The sequence below is a fragment of the Erinaceus europaeus genome, chromosome 1, assembly GCF_950295315.1.
Source record: "Erinaceus europaeus chromosome 1, mEriEur2.1, whole genome shotgun sequence".
NCBI classification, from domain to species: domain Eukaryota; kingdom Metazoa; phylum Chordata; class Mammalia; order Eulipotyphla; family Erinaceidae; genus Erinaceus; species Erinaceus europaeus.
Window position 1 is genome coordinate 151,243,460 of NC_080162.1, and position 19,212 is coordinate 151,262,671.

A 19,212-nucleotide genomic window follows, 5' to 3' on the forward strand; every position below is an offset into this window, starting at 1 on the left:
AACTCCCCTCTCCTGGTCCTGGGAGCTGACTGAGGTAGGGATCTGGAGGGGCAGAGGTAGAGGGAGTGGATTCCACAGGTACACCCCCAATAGGGCCTCTCCTACCCTCCCCGTGCCTGTGAGCCGCAGAGGGGCGTGCCTGGGGCGCAGACTTGGCCCCAGCAGCATTCCCGTACCTGTCTGCCCCACCCTGCGCCCCCGCCCAGCCCGCCCCCACACAGAGGGGAGGGGCCTCCCGGGTTGAAATCCGCGTGCTGGGGCCCAGGCCAAGGAGCCAGCGGAGGGACAGCAACAGGAGCACTGGGCGCTGCGGCCAACGTGGGCAGGTGGGAAAGCGCGCGGGAATGTGGGAGAGCCCAACCGAGGTGGATAGCTAGGGCGGAAGGGCTGAGGGACAGCCGGACCAGGCTGGCAGGATGGCCAAGTGAAACCGAAACACCTGGCTGGCTCCTGGGGCTGGGTGGGGGGTGGGGGCAGCTCACTTAGCTTCCAGATCCCCTGATGTCTTCCTTGGGGGCTCCCACTGGGCAGAGCCCTGCAGCCTGGTTTCCTCTTACAACCCCCCTTGAGGGTAGGTGGGAGGGCAGGGGTCCTGCCAGTGGTGACCAACCTAGGAAGAGTGGAAAGATGAGGTGCTCCTTTGGGTGCATCATGGTGGGGGGTGCCCCCTACCTGAATAAGAGCCAGCTATGTGGGAGGGGGTTGGTGGCAGCAGGTGTGCCAGAGTACTCAGCCAAGGCAATTAGGCTGACAAATTGAAGAGGGTGGGGCTCCTGGCCACTGGCTCATAGTGCCAGGGGTGAGGGCCCAGATGACCCATGAAGGGATCCCTCTGGTGTTGGGGCTGGGAAGGTGCAGAGGTGCCTGCTGGGATCATGAGAAGACACTGGGGGGAGACAGAGATGGGAGGAGCCCCACTGCCATGTCCTTGCAACACCACCCTCCCCTTTCTGTCTAGTTATTATTGATTGCTGCCTGCTGGTGGGTGGCTCCTCCCCACTGGCCTCTGAGGCAGCCCGGACACCTGCTCTGTGCCTCCTGGTCAGCCCAGTGACCTCCCAACCCATCCCAGACAGTCACCCTCCAGTTGCAGACCTATGCTCTTGCCCAAGCACTGCTGATCCACCCTTCACAGGAAGTGCCCTCCCAGCCCTTGTGCCCCGGGCCCAGAGGTGGAGCTGAGGGCAGCCTCCAGAGGGGACCTCCTCCCTTGTCAGGTTTCCTTCACCCATGTTGCAGCAGTTCCCCCCACCCTACCCACCCACCCAGCGCACATACCTACTCCTGCCCAGCCTCGGAATGTGCTGGAAGTGGTCTCTATGTGATGGGGCTGGCATGGGTCTCCCTCTTAACCCCCTCCCTATCTGTCCTCACTGTCTCTCCTAGGAGACAGGGATAGACCCCCCCATGTTCAGCTGCCCCCCCCACACCTGCAGCCCCAGGTCCACTGTGGGAAGTCCACTCATATCAGGGAGACTCATCAGCCCAAGGTCACAGCCAGGTCAACCAGACGCTCTGAGCCTGATTTCTCCTGGCTCCTGCTGGCCTGGGCTCCTCAGTGTTTCTGTGCCTCTCACCTCCCCTCTGTGGTTCTTGCAGATCTGAAGAGACAGACCTCTTTTTGATGGTCCCTGTTATCTGATTCCCTGCTGACACAGGCTGAGCTCTCAGTGACAGAAGGTGATCCTGAAACAGGGCACAAGTTAGGAAGAAATGTTGCAGTCACTGGGACCAGTATGAACAGGGTGGGTCCACACTGGCATCCCATAAGCAGAGTGTGACAGATAGTGTGAGAGAAGGCCTCAGGACGGAAAAGAAGAGTAGGATGAGTCAAGTGTGATGAATCCTGTGGCCCACCACAGTCACACCCTCCCCCAGGACCTGAGGGGTACTCTCCCTGGGGACACACCTCAGAAGAAGGAGAGTCACCATTCTGGATCCCCCACAGTCCCCATGACCCACTGCCCCTCCCCACCCTGACCCCTGGCACTCTGACTGACTCTTTCCTGGGCTGTTTGGGTTGGGGAGCCAGAGCCTGAGTGAGCTGCCCCCCCCAACTCTCCTTCTAGCCCCAGGAGCAAGGTTAGGGAGGGGCTTAAGAGGCTAGGCATGGGCAGAGAGTGGTTCAGGGGATGGGCACGGGCAAGAGTGGAGTTCAGGGGGTGGGCATGGACAGGGTGGGTTTAAGGGGTGAGCATAGGCAGAGTTGGGGCTCAGGGGGTGGGTACTGGCAAAAGTGGCATTCAAAGGGTGGGCACAGACGGATGAAACTCAGGAGATGGGCATGAGCAGGAGTAGGGTTCAGGGCATGGGCACAGGCTTGAGTGGGTTTAGGGGGTGGGCATAAGCAAGGGTGGAGTTCAGGGGGTGGGGTCCCAGACCCTTGTCTAATTGCTCCCTCTTGCTGACAAAACTGAGCAGGTGTGGAGAGGCCCTAATGGCGTGGTCACCCCACCCCAGCTGCTTCTCCTGGTGGTCCCCTCAGTTCCCCTACTGGGCAATCCCATCTCAAATGATATCATGTCCTGGACATTGGGAACCAGGTGTCTATGGACAACTGTGGCCATAGCTCTATGGATATTACTGTGTCCTTAGTGTTCCGGGTGGTCTCTGTCTACAGATTCTAGGGCTTCAGGGATAAGGAACCCAAGCTCCTGTGGAACACAGGGGAGAAGTAAGAGCCCTTTCCTGCTCCCACACATCACTACTAGACCCCAGGGCTGATCCACCGGTGGGAACAGGTGCTGTCACTTGGGGGTGAGGGGGTGGAATCACCTGTGCCCCCCCATGATTCCCCATGGGGTCACCTCAGCTTGCCCTTCTCCTTGAGGTCAGAACTCAGGGCGTTCTAGCCACCCACACAGGCTTGTGCTATTCAGCTGGTGATGTCCATATTCTTGTGATTTTTTTCAAAGCTTGCGGTGCTCAGCAGTGTCCCCTATTCCACCATCCCTTATATCAGCCCATGTCTGACACTCCTCTTGGAAGCATGCTCCTACTCTGCCAGCTTGGCCCATGAAACCAGTGGGACAGCAGTCCTCCAGCCCCGCCTCCGTGTCTGTCTGCTCCTGACACTAACCACGGCATTCTGAGCAGGGATTCATGCAGGGCACCCAGGAGCTCAAGCCCAGTCTCTGTGCAAGGGCAGAGAGGGGTTCAAGGATGTGTAGGGATTCAGAGGTCAGCACAGGCAGAGGGGTTCATGGGTTGGGCATGGGCAGGGGGTTGGGCAGGGCTGGGAGTTCATGGGTTGGGCATGGGCAGGGGGTTGGACAGGGCTGTGGGTTCATGGGTTGGGCATGGGCAGGGCTGGGGGTTCATGGGTTGAACATGGGCAGAGAGCCATTCAAGAGGTTGAACATAGGCTGGGCAAGTTTTGGGAATGTCAGTGGTGTCTCTGTAGGCTGCCTATGGGCTGATGGCCTCAGAGTTGCCCCACATGGAGTAATGGGACTAAGTCTGGAGGTCCAGTAAGGGTGTGATATTGGTCAGGTCAGGGTGACTCCCAGGGACAGTAATGAGGCCCCTGTCTGCAACCTCCCTGTGGTGGACTGAGTCTTTCACTCCCGTGGGATCTGGAAGCACTTGAGGTCCACCAGCCTGGACTATGTGGTAGCAAAGCCTTGTTTGCTGTTACGGGGGTGGGGGGGACCTGTCCTATCTCTGCCACACTGCCATACACACCCCTCCCCAGCATGGCTCCAAACATGGCCAAGACTGCCCATAGTGAGATCTTAGCCCTCCCCCTGTGCACTGCTCATACACCTGCAGGGAACCTGGGCCACAGCAGCAGGGAAGGAGGCATTGAGCATAAAGGTCAGGGGTGCCATGGTGAATGTGTGAGATAGGTGAGCAGTCAGCTCTGAAATTCATTGATGGGGTTTGGCAGCCAGGATCGGAGGTTTCTGGGGCCACAGAGCAGGACTGACCTCCTCCCAAGAGTCTGTGTGGGAGTGTGAGACAGAGGCATCAGGAGCCAGGACCTCAATAATAGTGCCACCAGCAGTTGAGATGTGACACAGTAGTGTGCAAGCTGTCTGAGTAGGAGCAGCAGTCCCCAGAGTGGCACAGAACAACAGAAACTGGCCCCATCCCTAGCCTGGAGCCACCAACACAGGTCATAGACCCTGGGTCCCAGTCATGTCTTTGTCACTGCCATCACATGCTCTGTGTGTCATCTTCCTATGAAGAAACCACTCATTCCCCAAGAACTTCACCTCAATGGCACCTGCAAAAAAAGCCTATTTCCAAACAGGCCCCCATCATGTCACAGGTGCTGGGGTAGGGGGCCAGGATTTGGACTTAGCTTGTGAGGATACAGTAGAGGCTAGCAGAGAAGTGACAGGCCTAGAGGGGTTGTGCAGGTGTGTGGGAGTTGGTAGCCAGGCACTTGCATGCTGGGAACCAGGCCCACTGCTGTCTGTCTGCTATCTGGGGTAAGAGACAGAGACACTGGGTCAGCTGCTGTTGATCTCTAGGCTTCCAGCCTAGGCATGGCTAAGAGGAGCCATACCCCAGAGGCACAGGGTCAGGGTTCAGGCAGGCACAGGGCACAGAGCAGAGAAGATTCTGCAACCTGAGGGGAGCAGGGCTCTGATTGAAGCCCAATGAGAAGGAAGCAAAGGAAGCAAAGGAAGCAAAGTTCTAGGGGAGCACATGCTGACCACCCTAGAAAGTGCAGAGCTTGGGGTGGGGGAAGCAGGGCAGGGCAAGAGGTTGCAAGTACCCACAGACTAGACATGGACGAGAGCCTGAGTGAGGCCACCAGGGAAGACAAGGACCTTGGTGATGGCCCTGAAGGTGTGGCATGGGGACCAGGTTGGAGGATGGCCTGCAGGAGGACACAGGGTGACCTTGGTGAGAGGCACAGTGTCTCTCCACATCTCCTATGCTAACCCACTCTTCTGGAGGTTGCCGGGCCAGGGGAGGAGTCTGGGGGTAGGGTAGGGGGGAAGCAATGGTCTGGAATCAGGTTCAGGGTCTGGGATTAACACCCTCCTCTGGACCACAGGGTCCCTAACCACCTTTCTGTGTGCCTTTCAGGGAGTGGAGCAGACACAGCAGAACTTGAATTTTGCATACCAGTCACCAACAATGAACAGCCACACCTCTCCTCCTTGTGACACCTTGGTCCCCAAGGGCATGAAGCTGATCACCATCCCCAAGACAGTGAAGGCTGTTCAGGGAACTGAGATTCCCCCTGGGCCCCAGCCTGTAGCAGTGCAGGCCAAGAGCATTACAGGGGTATTTGTGGAGGTCTCAGGTGAGATCCATTGCATCTATGGGGCAATGAAGCAGGGCCTTCTGCCCAGTGGACTCGGGCTGGCTCTACTGGAGGTACAGGCAGCCACTGGGGGTTTGTTGGACCCCACCAAGGGTCAGCTGCTCTCTGTATCTGAGGCCTTGCATCAGGGCCTGGTAGGCCTAGAGCTGAAGGAGAAGCTGCTGACTGCAGAGCGTGCAGTCACTGGCTACCCTGACCCCTATGGGGGAGGGAAGCTGGCCCTCTTCCAGGCCATTGGGAAGGAGGTTGTGGATGCAGCCCTAGGGAGGAGCTGGCTAGAAGCCCAGCTAGCCACTGGAGGGCTGGTGGACCCCAGCCAGGGTGTGTGCATACCCCCAGAACTGGCCTGCCAGCAGGGCCTCCTAGACCAGAAGACATGGAAGGACCTACTGGAGTGGCATCCTGGTCCTGGAGCCCCTGGTTTCCTGGACCCCAACACACTGGAGCGGCTGCCCTACCGGGAGCTTCTGGGCAGGTGTGTGCCAGACCCCAGCACTGGGCTGCCTCTGCTGCCCCTCAAGACCATATTCCACACCCTGGGTGGGGCAGTGAGTTCCACCGAGCTGCTGGAAGCTGGGATCCTGGACAGAGACACGGTCCAGGGCCTGCAGGAGGGCAGACTCAGAGCCCTAGATGTGGGTGCAAACCCAGAAGTTCGGGGCTATCTACAAGGCACAGGCGGCATGGCCGGGGTTGTCCTGCTGCCCACAGGCCATAAGAAGAGCCTCTTCCAGGCAGTAACAGAACATCTGATTCCTGAAGGCACCGCTCTCATGCTCCTCGAGGCTCAGGCTGCTACTTGCACACTGCTGGACCCAGCCACCGGCCAGCAGCTGGGAGTGGATGAGGCAGTCAGGGTGGGTCTGGTGGGTCCAGAGCTCCATGGGCAGCTCCTAGTAGCCGAGCAGGCAGTGACAGGATACCATGACCCCTTCAGTGGTGCCTGTATAACCCTCTTCCAGGCCATGAAGAAGAAGTTGGTGGACAAGCCTCTGGCACTGAGACTCTTGGATGCCCAGCTAGCCACAGGGGGGCTGGTGAGCCCAGCCCGGAGACTCCGGTTGCCCCTGGAGGCTGCCCTGCGCTTTGGCTGCCTAGATGAGGAGACCCATCAGCACCTCCTGCAGGCCAGCGGCTTCTTGGACCCCAATACACAGGACAAGCTTGGCTACAGGCAGCTGCTGTCCTGCTGTGTCACTGACCCAGAGACTGGGCTGGCCTTCCTGCCTCTCACAAGGGCAGCCCAGGACAAGGAGCCTGAGGCCCCCGTGCTCATTGAGAACAGCACCCGGCAGGCCCTGAGTGCCGCCATCACCACCATTTCTGTGGGCAAGTTCCAGGGCCGGCCTGTGTCCCTCTGGGAGCTGCTATTCTCTGAGGCCATCCCTGTGGCACAGAGGGTGGTACTGGCTCAGCAACACAAGGAAGGGTTATTGTCCTTGGAAGAGCTGACAGCTGAACTGAAAACCACCATTGAGCAGGCAGCAGCCGCAGCCCAGGTCACCTTCACAGGGCTGAGGGTGGCGGTGACACCAGGAGAGCTACTGAAAGCAGAGATCATCAACCGGGATGTGTATGAGCAGTTGGAGCGGGGCCAGACCACGGCCCAGGATGTGGGTAGCCTGGACACAGTGCACAAGTACCTGCAGGGCACCGGATGTATCTCAGGGCTGCTGCTGCCTGACTCCCAGGAACGGCTCAGCATATATGAGGCCCGCCGGCAAGGGCTCCTGCGGCCTGGCACAGCTCTCATTCTCCTGGAGGCACAGGCCGCCACTGGCTTTGTCATTGACCCCAAAGAGAACAAGAGGTACTCTGTGGAGGAGGCACTACGGGCTGGCATCGTGGGGGCTGATGTATTCTCAAAGCTACTGTCTGCAGAGCGCGCCGTCACCGGCTACACTGACCCCTACTCCGGGGAGCAGATCTCCCTCTTCCAGGCCATGAAGCGTGACTTGATCGTGCATGACCACGGCATCCGCCTGCTGGAGGCCCAGATCGCCACAGGGGGCGTCATCGACCCCGTGCACAGCCACCGAGTGCCCGTGGATGTGGCCTACAGGCGCGGCTACTTCGACGAGGACATGAACCGTGTGCTGGCCGACCCCAGCGATGACACCAAGGGCTTCTTCGACCCCAACACGCACGAGAACCTCACCTACATGCAGCTGCTGGAGCGCTGTGTGCAGGACCCTGAGACAGGGCTCTACCTGCTGCCACTCAGCAGTGCAAAGCCCCAACTGGTAGATGATGCCACCCGCCAGGCCTTCCAGAGCCTGATGTTGTCAGTGAAGTACGGGCGCTTTCGGGGACATAGGATCTCCGCCTGGGAACTGGTCAACTCCGAGTATTTCAGTGAGGCCCAGAGGAGACAGCTGCTGCAGAGCTTCCGGCTGCGGCAGGTGTCCCTGGAGCAGGTAGCCCAGCAGCTACAGAGGGAGGCAGCCCAGTGGGCAAACATAACACTGCCTGCGCTCCGGGGCCAGGTCACTGCCTACCAGCTCCTGGAGGCCTGCATCATTGACCAGGAGCTCTTTGAGCAGGTGCTAGTGGGGGCAGTCACTCCCGAGGAGCTCCTCCACAGGGATACAGTGCAGAGGTACCTGCGGGGCTCTGGGGCAGTGGGCGGTGTGCTGCTGCAGCCTTCCAACCAGCCACTCAGCCTCTACCAGGCCATGAAGGAGAAGCTGCTGGCACCAGGGGTGGCCTTGGCACTGCTGGAGGCCCAGGCAGCTACTGGGACCATCCTGGACCCCCGCAGCCAGGAAGCTCTGTCTGTGGAAGAGGCCGTGCATAGGGAGCTGGTGGGCCCAGAGCTGTATGCCAGGCTGCAGAGGGCCGAGGATGCTGTCACTGGCTTCAGAGACCCCTTCTCTGGGAAGCAGGTGTCTGTGTTCCAAGCCATGAAGAAGGGCCTTGTCTCTGCAGAGCAGGCTGCCCGTCTCCTGGATGCCCAGGTGGCAACTGGAGGTGTCATAGACCCCAGTGGTCACTATCACCTCCCCCTGGCTGTGGCCACCCAGCGTGGCTACATCGACCAGGACATGGAGACTGCCTTGCACAGCTCAGCTGATACCTTCCCCACACCTGACGGCCGGGGCCACACCAGCTATGCCCAGCTGCTCCAGCAGTGTGTGCTGGACCAGGGCTCCGGCCTGCACCTCCTGCCCCTGCCAGAGAACAAGCCCTCTCTTCCCACTGACCAGCAGGTACAGGACACCCTGCAGGCCATGAGGGGCACAGAGGATGGCACCTCACTCTGGGAGCTCCTTAGTTCTTGCTACTTCACTGAGGAGCAGCGACAACGCTTCGTGGAAGACTTCCGGGTGGGGAAGACCAAAGTGAAGCAGCTCCAGACTGCCGTATGCAAGTGGGTACAGGTGGCAGAGCTGCTGGCATGGACCCGTGTCTCAGTGCCTGGACCCCGGGGCCCAGTGCCTGCCTCCTGGCTGTTGGATACTGGTATTATCACCCAGGAGACCCTGGCAGCACTGGCCCAGGGTAGGCAGTCACCTGAGGAGGTGGCAGAGCTGCCAGTAGTTAAAGCCTACCTGTGGGGCACAGGGTGTGTGGCTGGGGTACTGCTGAGGCCATCAGGGACAGTGGTGAGCATCACTCAGGCTGTGAAGGATGGGCTCTTGCCTGAAGGCCTGGGGAGGAGACTTCTGCAGGCCCAAGTGTCAGCTGGCTCCCTCATTGACCCTCTGACCAACCAGAAGCTGTCAGTGGAAGGCGCAGTCAAAGCTGGCCTGGTGAGCAGGGCACAGAGTGAGCAGCTCTTACAGGCTGAGAAGGCTGTGGCTGGATACACAGACCCCTACTCAGGGGGATGCCTCTCACTGTGGCAAGCCATGGAGAAGGGGCTGGTGCCCCAGAGCGAGGGCTTCCCACTCCTACAGGTGCAGCTGGCCACAGGAGGTGTGGTGGACCCAGCCCATGGGGTACGGCTACCCCGGGAGGCAGCTTGTCGGCTCGGCCTCTTAGATGCACAGACCATGCAGTTGCTGACCTCTGAGGATGAGAGCTGCAAGTTCTTCTTTGACCCTAACACACAGGACAAGCTGACATACCAGCAGCTTAAGGAACACTGCATCCAGGATGCCAACACAGGTCTGTGGCTTCTGCCACTGTCAGAGGACACAGCCATGAAGCTGGATGAGCACACAGCAGTAGCACTGAGAGCCATGAAGGTGCCTGTGGGTCTGGGGCGCTTCCAGGGACACAGCGTGTCACTCTGGGACCTGCTACACTCAGAGTACGTGGTGGCCAGCAAGCGGCGGGAGCTGGCTGCACTCTGCCAGTCTGGGAGAGCTACAGCACTGCGGCAGGCAGTCAGTGCCATTCTAGAGCTGGTCCAGGCCGCCGAGAAGCAGCCCTCGCAGGCCACTTTCAAAGGGCTTCGAAAGCAGGTGTCTGCAGGTGACCTGTTCAGGTCCCAACTGATCGACAAGAAGACCCTGGATGAGCTGAATCAGGGGAAAAGGACAGTGAAGGAGGTGACAGAGATGGACAATGTAAAGCGGTTTTTAGAAGGGGGTAACTTCATTGCCGGGGTCCTTGTGCAGACCACTAAAGAGAAGATGAGCATATCCGAGGCATTAAGGAGACAAGTGCTGCGGCCTGGCACAGCCCTGGTACTGCTGGAGGCACAGGCTGCCACCGGCTTTCTCATTGACCCTGTGAAGAACCGGAAGCTGACGGTGGAAGAGGCCTTTGCAGAAGGCATGTTTGGAAAGGAAACATACCAAAAGCTGCTATCTGCCGAGCGAGCCGTCACCGGCTACACTGACCCCTACTCTGGGGAGCAGATCTCCCTCTTCCAGGCCATGAAGCGTGACCTGATCGTGCACGACCATGGCATCCGCCTGCTGGAGGCCCAGATCGCCACGGGGGGCATCATTGACCCCGTGCACAGCCACCGAGTGCCCGTGGACGTGGCCTACAAGCGCGGCTACTTCGACGAGGACATGAACCGTGTGCTGGCCGACCCCAGTGATGACACCAAGGGCTTCTTCGACCCCAACACGCACGAGAACCTCACCTACATGCAGCTGCTGGAGCGCTGTGTGCGGGACCCTGACACGGGGCTCTACATGCTGCAAATTGTGAAAAAAGGAGAGGCATACATGTACATCGATGAAGCCACAAGGCAGGCTCTGCAATCCCAGACGGTCAGGATGCACATGGGAAGGTTTGCCAATCAGACGGTTTCTGTCTGGGACATACTGTCTTCTCCATACTTCTCAGAGGACAGAAAATGTGCACTAGTACAGGAGTACAAAGCTCAGCAAATAAGCATAGAGCAGCTGCTGAAGATCATCACAGCAATGGTCGAAGAAACAGAGAAGCAAAGCCAAGTTATAAAGGTGGCAGCTGTGAGTGGGGAGGTGACAGCAGCAGAGCTGTTCAACTCTGGCATCATTGATAAGAAGATCCTGGATGAGCTGCACATGACAGGCTCAGGGTTACAGGACCTCAGGCAACTGGAGCATGTGAAGACCTATTTGGAAGGCAAGGGCTGCATTGCAGGGGTGATCATACCGACCACAGGAGAGGTCATGAGCTTCTATGAAGCCAGCAAGAAGGGACTCATCCCGGAGGGGATCACAGCTCAGCTACTGGAGGCACAGGTGGCGACAGGGTTTCTGCTAGACCCTCGAAGCTCCAAGAGATTGAGAGTTGAGGAAGCCGTGGAAGCCGGCCTAGTAGGAAGAGTACTGCGGGAAAGGTTGCTGTATGCAGAGAGAGCTGCCATGGGATATGTGGACCCAGGCACGAAACACACACTCTCACTGTTTGAAGCGATGGAGAAAAAGCTGGTCAGGCGAGACCAGGCACTCAAACTACTGGAGGTGCAGGTGGCCACAGGAGGCATCATTGACCCAGTGCACCACCACCGGCTACCACTAGATATTGCATGCATGCGTGGTTATCTGAACCAGGACACCTATCTATTGGTGTCAGATCAGCAGCGAATAAATAAGAGGTTTCAGGACCCAAACATGAAGGAGAAGGTCACATATAAGGAACTACAAGAGAGGAGCCAGATGGACAAAAATACAGGCTGGATGTTGTTCCCGGTGGTTAGTGACTCTAAGGATATCAGGACCATTGATGAAGCCACAAGAAAGGCCTTGAAGGCTGAACTGATTGATGTGCCAGTGGGCAGGTACCGGGGCCAGAAGCTATCACTGTGGGAACTACTCAACTCAGAGTATGTGACAGAAGACAAAAAGATAGAGTTGGTACACAGGTACAAGAGAGATACAGCACTGGAACTTGAAAAGATAATACAGATTGTTGTTGGGTTAATAGAAGAAAAAGAAAAAAGCAATAAACAATTATGGTTCCGAGGGATTAGAAGACAAGTCAGTGCATCCGAACTAGCTAATGCTGGCATTATCTCACAAGAGACCCTCCAAGAGCTGAAACAGGGAGAGAGAACTTTGAATGAAATTGACAAGAGAGAGGAGGTCAGGCGCTACCTGCAGGGCACGAGCTGCATCGCGGGCGTGCTGGTGCCCGGGCAGGACGGCTCGGGCCGGCCCGAGAAGATGAGCATCTACCAGGCCATGTGGAAGGGCGTGCTGCGGCCCGGCACGGCCCTGGTGCTGCTGGAGGCGCAGGCGGCCACGGGCTTCGTCGTGGACCCCGTGGGCAACCAGAGGCTGTCGGTGGAGGAGGCCGTGGCCGCGGGCCTGGTGGGCGGGGAGATCCGGGACAAGCTGCTGTCGGCCGAGCGAGCCGTCACCGGCTACACTGACCCCTACTCCGGGGAGCAGATCTCCCTCTTCCAGGCCATGAAGCGTGACCTGATCGTGCACGACCACGGCATCCGCCTGCTGGAGGCCCAGATCGCCACGGGGGGCGTCATCGACCCCGTGCACAGCCACCGAGTGCCCGTCGACGTGGCCTACAGGCGCGGCTACTTCGACGAGGACATGAACCGCGTGCTGGCCGACCCCAGCGACGACACCAAGGGCTTCTTCGACCCCAACACGCACGAGAACCTCACCTACATGCAGCTGCTGCGCCGCTGCGTGCAGGACCCCGACACGGGGCTCTACATGCTGCAGCTTGCACCCCGGGGCTCTGCCCTGCACCAGCTGAGCGACGAGCTGCGCCAGGCCCTGCGCCAGGCCCGAGTCACCCTGGCCTCGGGCCCCCTGCAGGCCCAGAGCCTCTCGGTCTGGGAGCTGCTCTTCTACCGCGAGGTGTCCGAGAGCCAGAGGCAGGACCTGCTGCGCAGGTACCGGGCCGGGGAGCTCACCGCCCAGGACCTGGGGGCCTCCCTCGCCTCCCTGCTGGCCAGGGCCCAGACCGCCACCGGGAGCCCCGGCGCAGAACCCTCGGACACGCAGGGCGCCCTGCGGGCCGCCACCATGGAGGTGCGCGTGGGTCCCCTTAGGGGCCCGGCGGTGCCCGTGTGGGATGTGCTGGCGTCCAGCTACGTGAGCGGCGCCACCCGCCAGCAGCTGCTGGCCCAGTTCAGCTCGGGCAGCCTGGGCCTGCCCTCTCTGACCCGCAGGCTGACCACCATCATCGAGGAGGCCGAGACGGAAAAGGACAGTGGGGCCGCTCAAGGCCAAAGGCGGCCCGGTCCCCAGGGGCCAGGGGACGGTCCCTCAGGGTCCTCCTGGGTCAAGACCGAGACCGAGACCGAGTCCGAGTCAGCCAGACGCCAGCAGGAGCAAGCCCTGCGTGCCGCCACCATGGAGGTGCACGTGGGCCAGTTCCGCGGGCGCACAGTGTCCGTGTGGGACGTGCTCTTCTCCTCCTACCTGAGCCAGGCGCGGCGGGAGGAGCTCCTGGCCCAGCACCAGGCTGGCTCCCTGGGCCTGGAGGGCCTGGTCAGCCTGCTGACGCAGCTCATCCAGGAGGCCGAGGAGAGGCTGAGCAAGGTGTCCTTCCGGGGCCTGCGGCGCCAGGTGTCCGCCTCTGAGCTGCACACGTCCGGCATCCTGGGCCCCGACACCCTGCGGGACCTGGCCCAGGGCACCAAGAGCCTGCAGGAGGTGACGGAGATGGACTCGGTGAAGCGCTACCTGCAGGGCACGAGCTGCATCGCGGGCGTGCTGGTGCCCGGGCAGGACGGCTCGGGCCGGCCCGAGAAGATGAGCATCTACCAGGCCATGTGGAAGGGCGTGCTGCGGCCCGGCACGGCCCTGGTGCTGCTGGAGGCGCAGGCGGCCACGGGCTTCGTCGTGGACCCCGTGGGCAACCAGAGGCTGTCGGTGGAGGAGGCCGTGGCCGCGGGCCTGGTGGGCGGGGAGATCCGGGACAAGCTGCTGTCGGCCGAGCGAGCCGTCACCGGCTACACTGACCCCTACTCCGGGGAGCAGATCTCCCTCTTCCAGGCCATGAAGCGTGACCTGATCGTGCACGACCACGGCATCCGCCTGCTGGAGGCCCAGATCGCCACGGGGGGCGTCATCGACCCCGTGCACAGCCACCGAGTGCCCGTCGACGTGGCCTACAGGCGCGGCTACTTCGACGAGGACATGAACCGCGTGCTGGCCGACCCCAGCGACGACACCAAGGGCTTCTTCGACCCCAACACGCACGAGAACCTCACCTACATGCAGCTGCTGCGCCGCTGCGTGCAGGACCCCGACACGGGGCTCTACATGCTGCAGCTTGCACCCCGGGGCTCTGCCCTGCACCAGCTGAGCGACGAGCTGCGCCAGGCCCTGCGCCAGGCCCGAGTCACCCTGGCCTCGGGCCCCCTGCAGGCCCAGAGCCTCTCGGTCTGGGAGCTGCTCTTCTACCGCGAGGTGTCCGAGAGCCAGAGGCAGGACCTGCTGCGCAGGTACCGGGCCGGGGAGCTCACCGCCCAGGACCTGGGGGCCTCCCTCGCCTCCCTGCTGGCCAGGGCCCAGACCGCCACCGGGAGCCCCGGCGCAGAACCCTCGGACACGCAGGGCGCCCTGCGGGCCGCCACCATGGAGGTGCGCGTGGGTCCCCTTAGGGGCCCGGCGGTGCCCGTGTGGGATGTGCTGGCGTCCAGCTACGTGAGCGGCGCCACCCGCCAGCAGCTGCTGGCCCAGTTCAGCTCGGGCAGCCTGGGCCTGCCCTCTCTGACCCGCAGGCTGACCACCATCATCGAGGAGGCCGAGACGGAAAAGGACAGTGGGGCCGCTCAAGGCCAAAGGCGGCCCGGTCCCCAGGGGCCAGGGGACGGTCCCTCAGGGTCCTCCTGGGTCAAGACCGAGACCGAGACCGAGTCCGAGTCAGCCAGACGCCAGCAGGAGCAAGCCCTGCGTGCCGCCACCATGGAGGTGCACGTGGGCCAGTTCCGCGGGCGCACAGTGTCCGTGTGGGACGTGCTCTTCTCCTCCTACCTGAGCCAGGCGCGGCGGGAGGAGCTCCTGGCCCAGCACCAGGCTGGCTCCCTGGGCCTGGAGGGCCTGGTCAGCCTGCTGACGCAGCTCATCCAGGAGGCCGAGGAGAGGCTGAGCAAGGTGTCCTTCCGGGGCCTGCGGCGCCAGGTGTCCGCCTCTGAGCTGCACACGTCCGGCATCCTGGGCCCCGACACCCTGCGGGACCTGGCCCAGGGCACCAAGAGCCTGCAGGAGGTGACGGAGATGGACTCGGTGAAGCGCTACCTGCAGGGCACGAGCTGCATCGCGGGCGTGCTGGTGCCCGGGCAGGACGGCTCGGGCCGGCCCGAGAAGATGAGCATCTACCAGGCCATGTGGAAGGGCGTGCTGCGGCCCGGCACGGCCCTGGTGCTGCTGGAGGCGCAGGCGGCCACGGGCTTCGTCGTGGACCCCGTGGGCAACCAGAGGCTGTCGGTGGAGGAGGCCGTGGCCGCGGGCCTGGTGGGCGGGGAGATCCGGGACAAGCTGCTGTCGGCCGAGCGAGCCGTCACCGGCTACACTGACCCCTACTCCGGGGAGCAGATCTCCCTCTTCCAGGCCATGAAGCGTGACCTGATCGTGCACGACCACGGCATCCGCCTGCTGGAGGCCCAGATCGCCACGGGGGGCGTCATCGACCCCGTGCACAGCCACCGAGTGCCCGTCGACGTGGCCTACAGGCGCGGCTACTTCGACGAGGACATGAACCGCGTGCTGGCCGACCCCAGCGACGACACCAAGGGCTTCTTCGACCCCAACACGCACGAGAACCTCACCTACATGCAGCTGCTGCGCCGCTGCGTGCAGGACCCCGACACGGGGCTCTACATGCTGCAGCTTGCACCCCGGGGCTCTGCCCTGCACCAGCTGAGCGACGAGCTGCGCCAGGCCCTGCGCCAGGCCCGAGTCACCCTGGCCTCGGGCCCCCTGCAGGCCCAGAGCCTCTCGGTCTGGGAGCTGCTCTTCTACCGCGAGGTGTCCGAGAGCCAGAGGCAGGACCTGCTGCGCAGGTACCGGGCCGGGGAGCTCACCGCCCAGGACCTGGGGGCCTCCCTCGCCTCCCTGCTGGCCAGGGCCCAGACCGCCACCGGGAGCCCCGGCGCAGAACCCTCGGACACGCAGGGCGCCCTGCGGGCCGCCACCATGGAGGTGCGCGTGGGTCCCCTTAGGGGCCCGGCGGTGCCCGTGTGGGATGTGCTGGCGTCCAGCTACGTGAGCGGCGCCACCCGCCAGCAGCTGCTGGCCCAGTTCAGCTCGGGCAGCCTGGGCCTGCCCTCTCTGACCCGCAGGCTGACCACCATCATCGAGGAGGCCGAGACGGAAAAGGACAGTGGGGCCGCTCAAGGCCAAAGGCGGCCCGGTCCCCAGGGGCCAGGGGACGGTCCCTCAGGGTCCTCCTGGGTCAAGACCGAGACCGAGACCGAGTCCGAGTCAGCCAGACGCCAGCAGGAGCAAGCCCTGCGTGCCGCCACCATGGAGGTGCACGTGGGCCAGTTCCGCGGGCGCACAGTGTCCGTGTGGGACGTGCTCTTCTCCTCCTACCTGAGCCAGGCGCGGCGGGAGGAGCTCCTGGCCCAGCACCAGGCTGGCTCCCTGGGCCTGGAGGGCCTGGTCAGCCTGCTGACGCAGCTCATCCAGGAGGCCGAGGAGAGGCTGAGCAAGGTGTCCTTCCGGGGCCTGCGGCGCCAGGTGTCCGCCTCTGAGCTGCACACGTCCGGCATCCTGGGCCCCGACACCCTGCGGGACCTGGCCCAGGGCACCAAGAGCCTGCAGGAGGTGACGGAGATGGACTCGGTGAAGCGCTACCTGCAGGGCACGAGCTGCATCGCGGGCGTGCTGGTGCCCGGGCAGGACGGCTCGGGCCGGCCCGAGAAGATGAGCATCTACCAGGCCATGTGGAAGGGCGTGCTGCGGCCCGGCACGGCCCTGGTGCTGCTGGAGGCGCAGGCGGCCACGGGCTTCGTCGTGGACCCCGTGGGCAACCAGAGGCTGTCGGTGGAGGAGGCCGTGGCCGCGGGCCTGGTGGGCGGGGAGATCCGGGACAAGCTGCTGTCGGCCGAGCGAGCCGTCACCGGCTACACTGACCCCTACTCCGGGGAGCAGATCTCCCTCTTCCAGGCCATGAAGCGTGACCTGATCGTGCACGACCACGGCATCCGCCTGCTGGAGGCCCAGATCGCCACGGGGGGCGTCATCGACCCCGTGCACAGCCACCGAGTGCCCGTCGACGTGGCCTACAGGCGCGGCTACTTCGACGAGGACATGAACCGCGTGCTGGCCGACCCCAGCGACGACACCAAGGGCTTCTTCGACCCCAACACGCACGAGAACCTCACCTACATGCAGCTGCTGCGCCGCTGCGTGCAGGACCCCGACACGGGGCTCTACATGCTGCAGCTTGCACCCCGGGGCTCTGCCCTGCACCAGCTGAGCGACGAGCTGCGCCAGGCCCTGCGCCAGGCCCGAGTCACCCTGGCCTCGGGCCCCCTGCAGGCCCAGAGCCTCTCGGTCTGGGAGCTGCTCTTCTACCGCGAGGTGTCCGAGAGCCAGAGGCAGGACCTGCTGCGCAGGTACCGGGCCGGGGAGCTCACCGCCCAGGACCTGGGGGCCTCCCTCGCCTCCCTGCTGGCCAGGGCCCAGACCGCCACCGGGAGCCCCGGCGCAGAACCCTCGGACACGCAGGGCGCCCTGCGGGCCGCCACCATGGAGGTGCGCGTGGGTCCCCTTAGGGGCCCGGCGGTGCCCGTGTGGGATGTGCTGGCGTCCAGCTACGTGAGCGGCGCCACCCGCCAGCAGCTGCTGGCCCAGTTCAGCTCGGGCAGCCTGGGCCTGCCCTCTCTGACCCGCAGGCTGACCACCATCATCGAGGAGGCCGAGACGGAAAAGGACAGTGGGGCCGCTCAAGGCCAAAGGCGGCCCGGTCCCCAGGGGCCAGGGGACGGTCCCTCAGGGTCCTCCTGGGTCAAGACCGAGACCGAGACCGAGTCCGAGTCAGCCAGACGCCAGCAGGAGCAAGCCCTGCGTGCCGCCACCATGGAGGTGCACGTGGGCCAGTTCCGCGGGCGCACAGTGTCCGTGTGGGACGTGCTCTTCTCCTCCTACCTGAGCCAGGCGCGGCGGGAGGAGCTCCTGGCCCAGCACCAGGCTGGCTCCCTGGGCCTGGAGGGCCTGGTCAGCCTGCTGACGCAGCTCATCCAGGAGGCCGAGGAGAGGCTGAGCAAGGTGTCCTTCCGGGGCCTGCGGCGCCAGGTGTCCGCCTCTGAGCTGCACACGTCCGGCATCCTGGGCCCCGACACCCTGCGGGACCTGGCCCAGGGCACCAAGAGCCTGCAGGAGGTGACGGAGATGGACTCGGTGAAGCGCTACCTGCAGGGCACGAGCTGCATCGCGGGCGTGCTGGTGCCCGGGCAGGACGGCTCGGGCCGGCCCGAGAAGATGAGCATCTACCAGGCCATGTGGAAGGGCGTGCTGCGGCCCGGCACGGCCCTGGTGCTGCTGGAGGCGCAGGCGGCCACGGGCTTCGTCGTGGACCCCGTGGGCAACCAGAGGCTGTCGGTGGAGGAGGCCGTGGCCGCGGGCCTGGTGGGCGGGGAGATCCGGGACAAGCTGCTGTCAGCCGAGCGAGCCGTCACCGGCTACACTGACCCCTACTCCGGGGAGCAGATCTCCCTCTTCCAGGCCATGAAGCGTGACCTGATCGTGCACGACCACGGCATCCGCCTGCTGGAGGCCCAGATCGCCACGGGGGGCATCATCGACCCCGTGCACAGCCACCGAGTGCCCGTCGACGTGGCCTACAGGCGCGGCTACTTCGACGAGGACATGAACCGCGTGCTGGCCGACCCCAGCGACGACACCAAGGGCTTCTTCGACCCCAACACGCACGAGAACCTCACCTACATGCAGTTGATGCAGCGCTGCGTAGTGGACCCAGACACTGGGTTTTTACTTCTTTCTCTGTCTAAATGATTTTTTTGTAACTTCTTTTTTATCTTCTACAATATATGTTTAGAGATATATTTTTCGTTATGTTATGTGCTGTTTTTTCTTTTTCCTCTCTTGTGCTTTTCAAAGTTCTGGGTTTTCGTTTTTTGATTTTTAATTCATAAAATGGAATTATTGACAAGATATAGTATTATGGGGTAGAATTCCATTCCATTCCAACCTCCACATCTCCATATACATTCCCCTCCCTTATAGTTTCTCTATTCTTTGTCCGTCTGGGAGTATGGACCCAAGATCATTGTAGCGTACAGAAGGTTGAATATCTGACTTCTGTAACTGTTTTTCCACCGACCATGGGCAATGGCAGGTTGATCCATACTCCCAGCCTGTCTCTCTCCCTTGTGGGGTAGGGGTTGGGGAGGTGGAGCTTCTGGATATTTGGGGGGGTCATCTTCCAAGGGAATTCAGGTTGGTATCATGATATCATCTAGAACATGGTGGCTGAAAAAGAGTTACGATATAAAGCAGAAAAAATTCTTGACTAATCACGAACCTAAAGGCATGAATATTGCAGGTGACAACTTTGAGGTTCCATTTTGGAAAAAGGTAGTAGGTCTATTTTAG

The 19,212-nt window shown here is 62.0% G+C and overlaps 1 protein-coding gene across 1 annotated transcript; it reads left to right on the forward strand.

The window, feature by feature from the left end:
• The first annotated feature begins 266 nt into the window (after positions 1 to 266).
• EPPK1 (epiplakin 1) lies at positions 267 to 18,698 on the forward strand. Its single transcript, XM_060197781.1, has 2 exons — positions 267 to 326; positions 5,044 to 18,698. The coding sequence occupies exon 2, from the start codon at positions 5,095 to 5,097 to the stop codon at positions 18,610 to 18,612; it is 13,518 nt and encodes a 4,505-aa protein (XP_060053764.1). The 5' UTR covers positions 267 to 326; positions 5,044 to 5,094; the 3' UTR covers positions 18,613 to 18,698.
• Positions 18,699 to 19,212: the final 514 nt, after the last annotated feature.

Bases quoted from the DNA above. Each gene is read 5' to 3' on its own strand.
- EPPK1 (XM_060197781.1), top strand. From the start codon at position 5,095: ATGAACAGCCACACCTCTCCTCCTTGTGACACCTTGGTCCCCAAGGGC.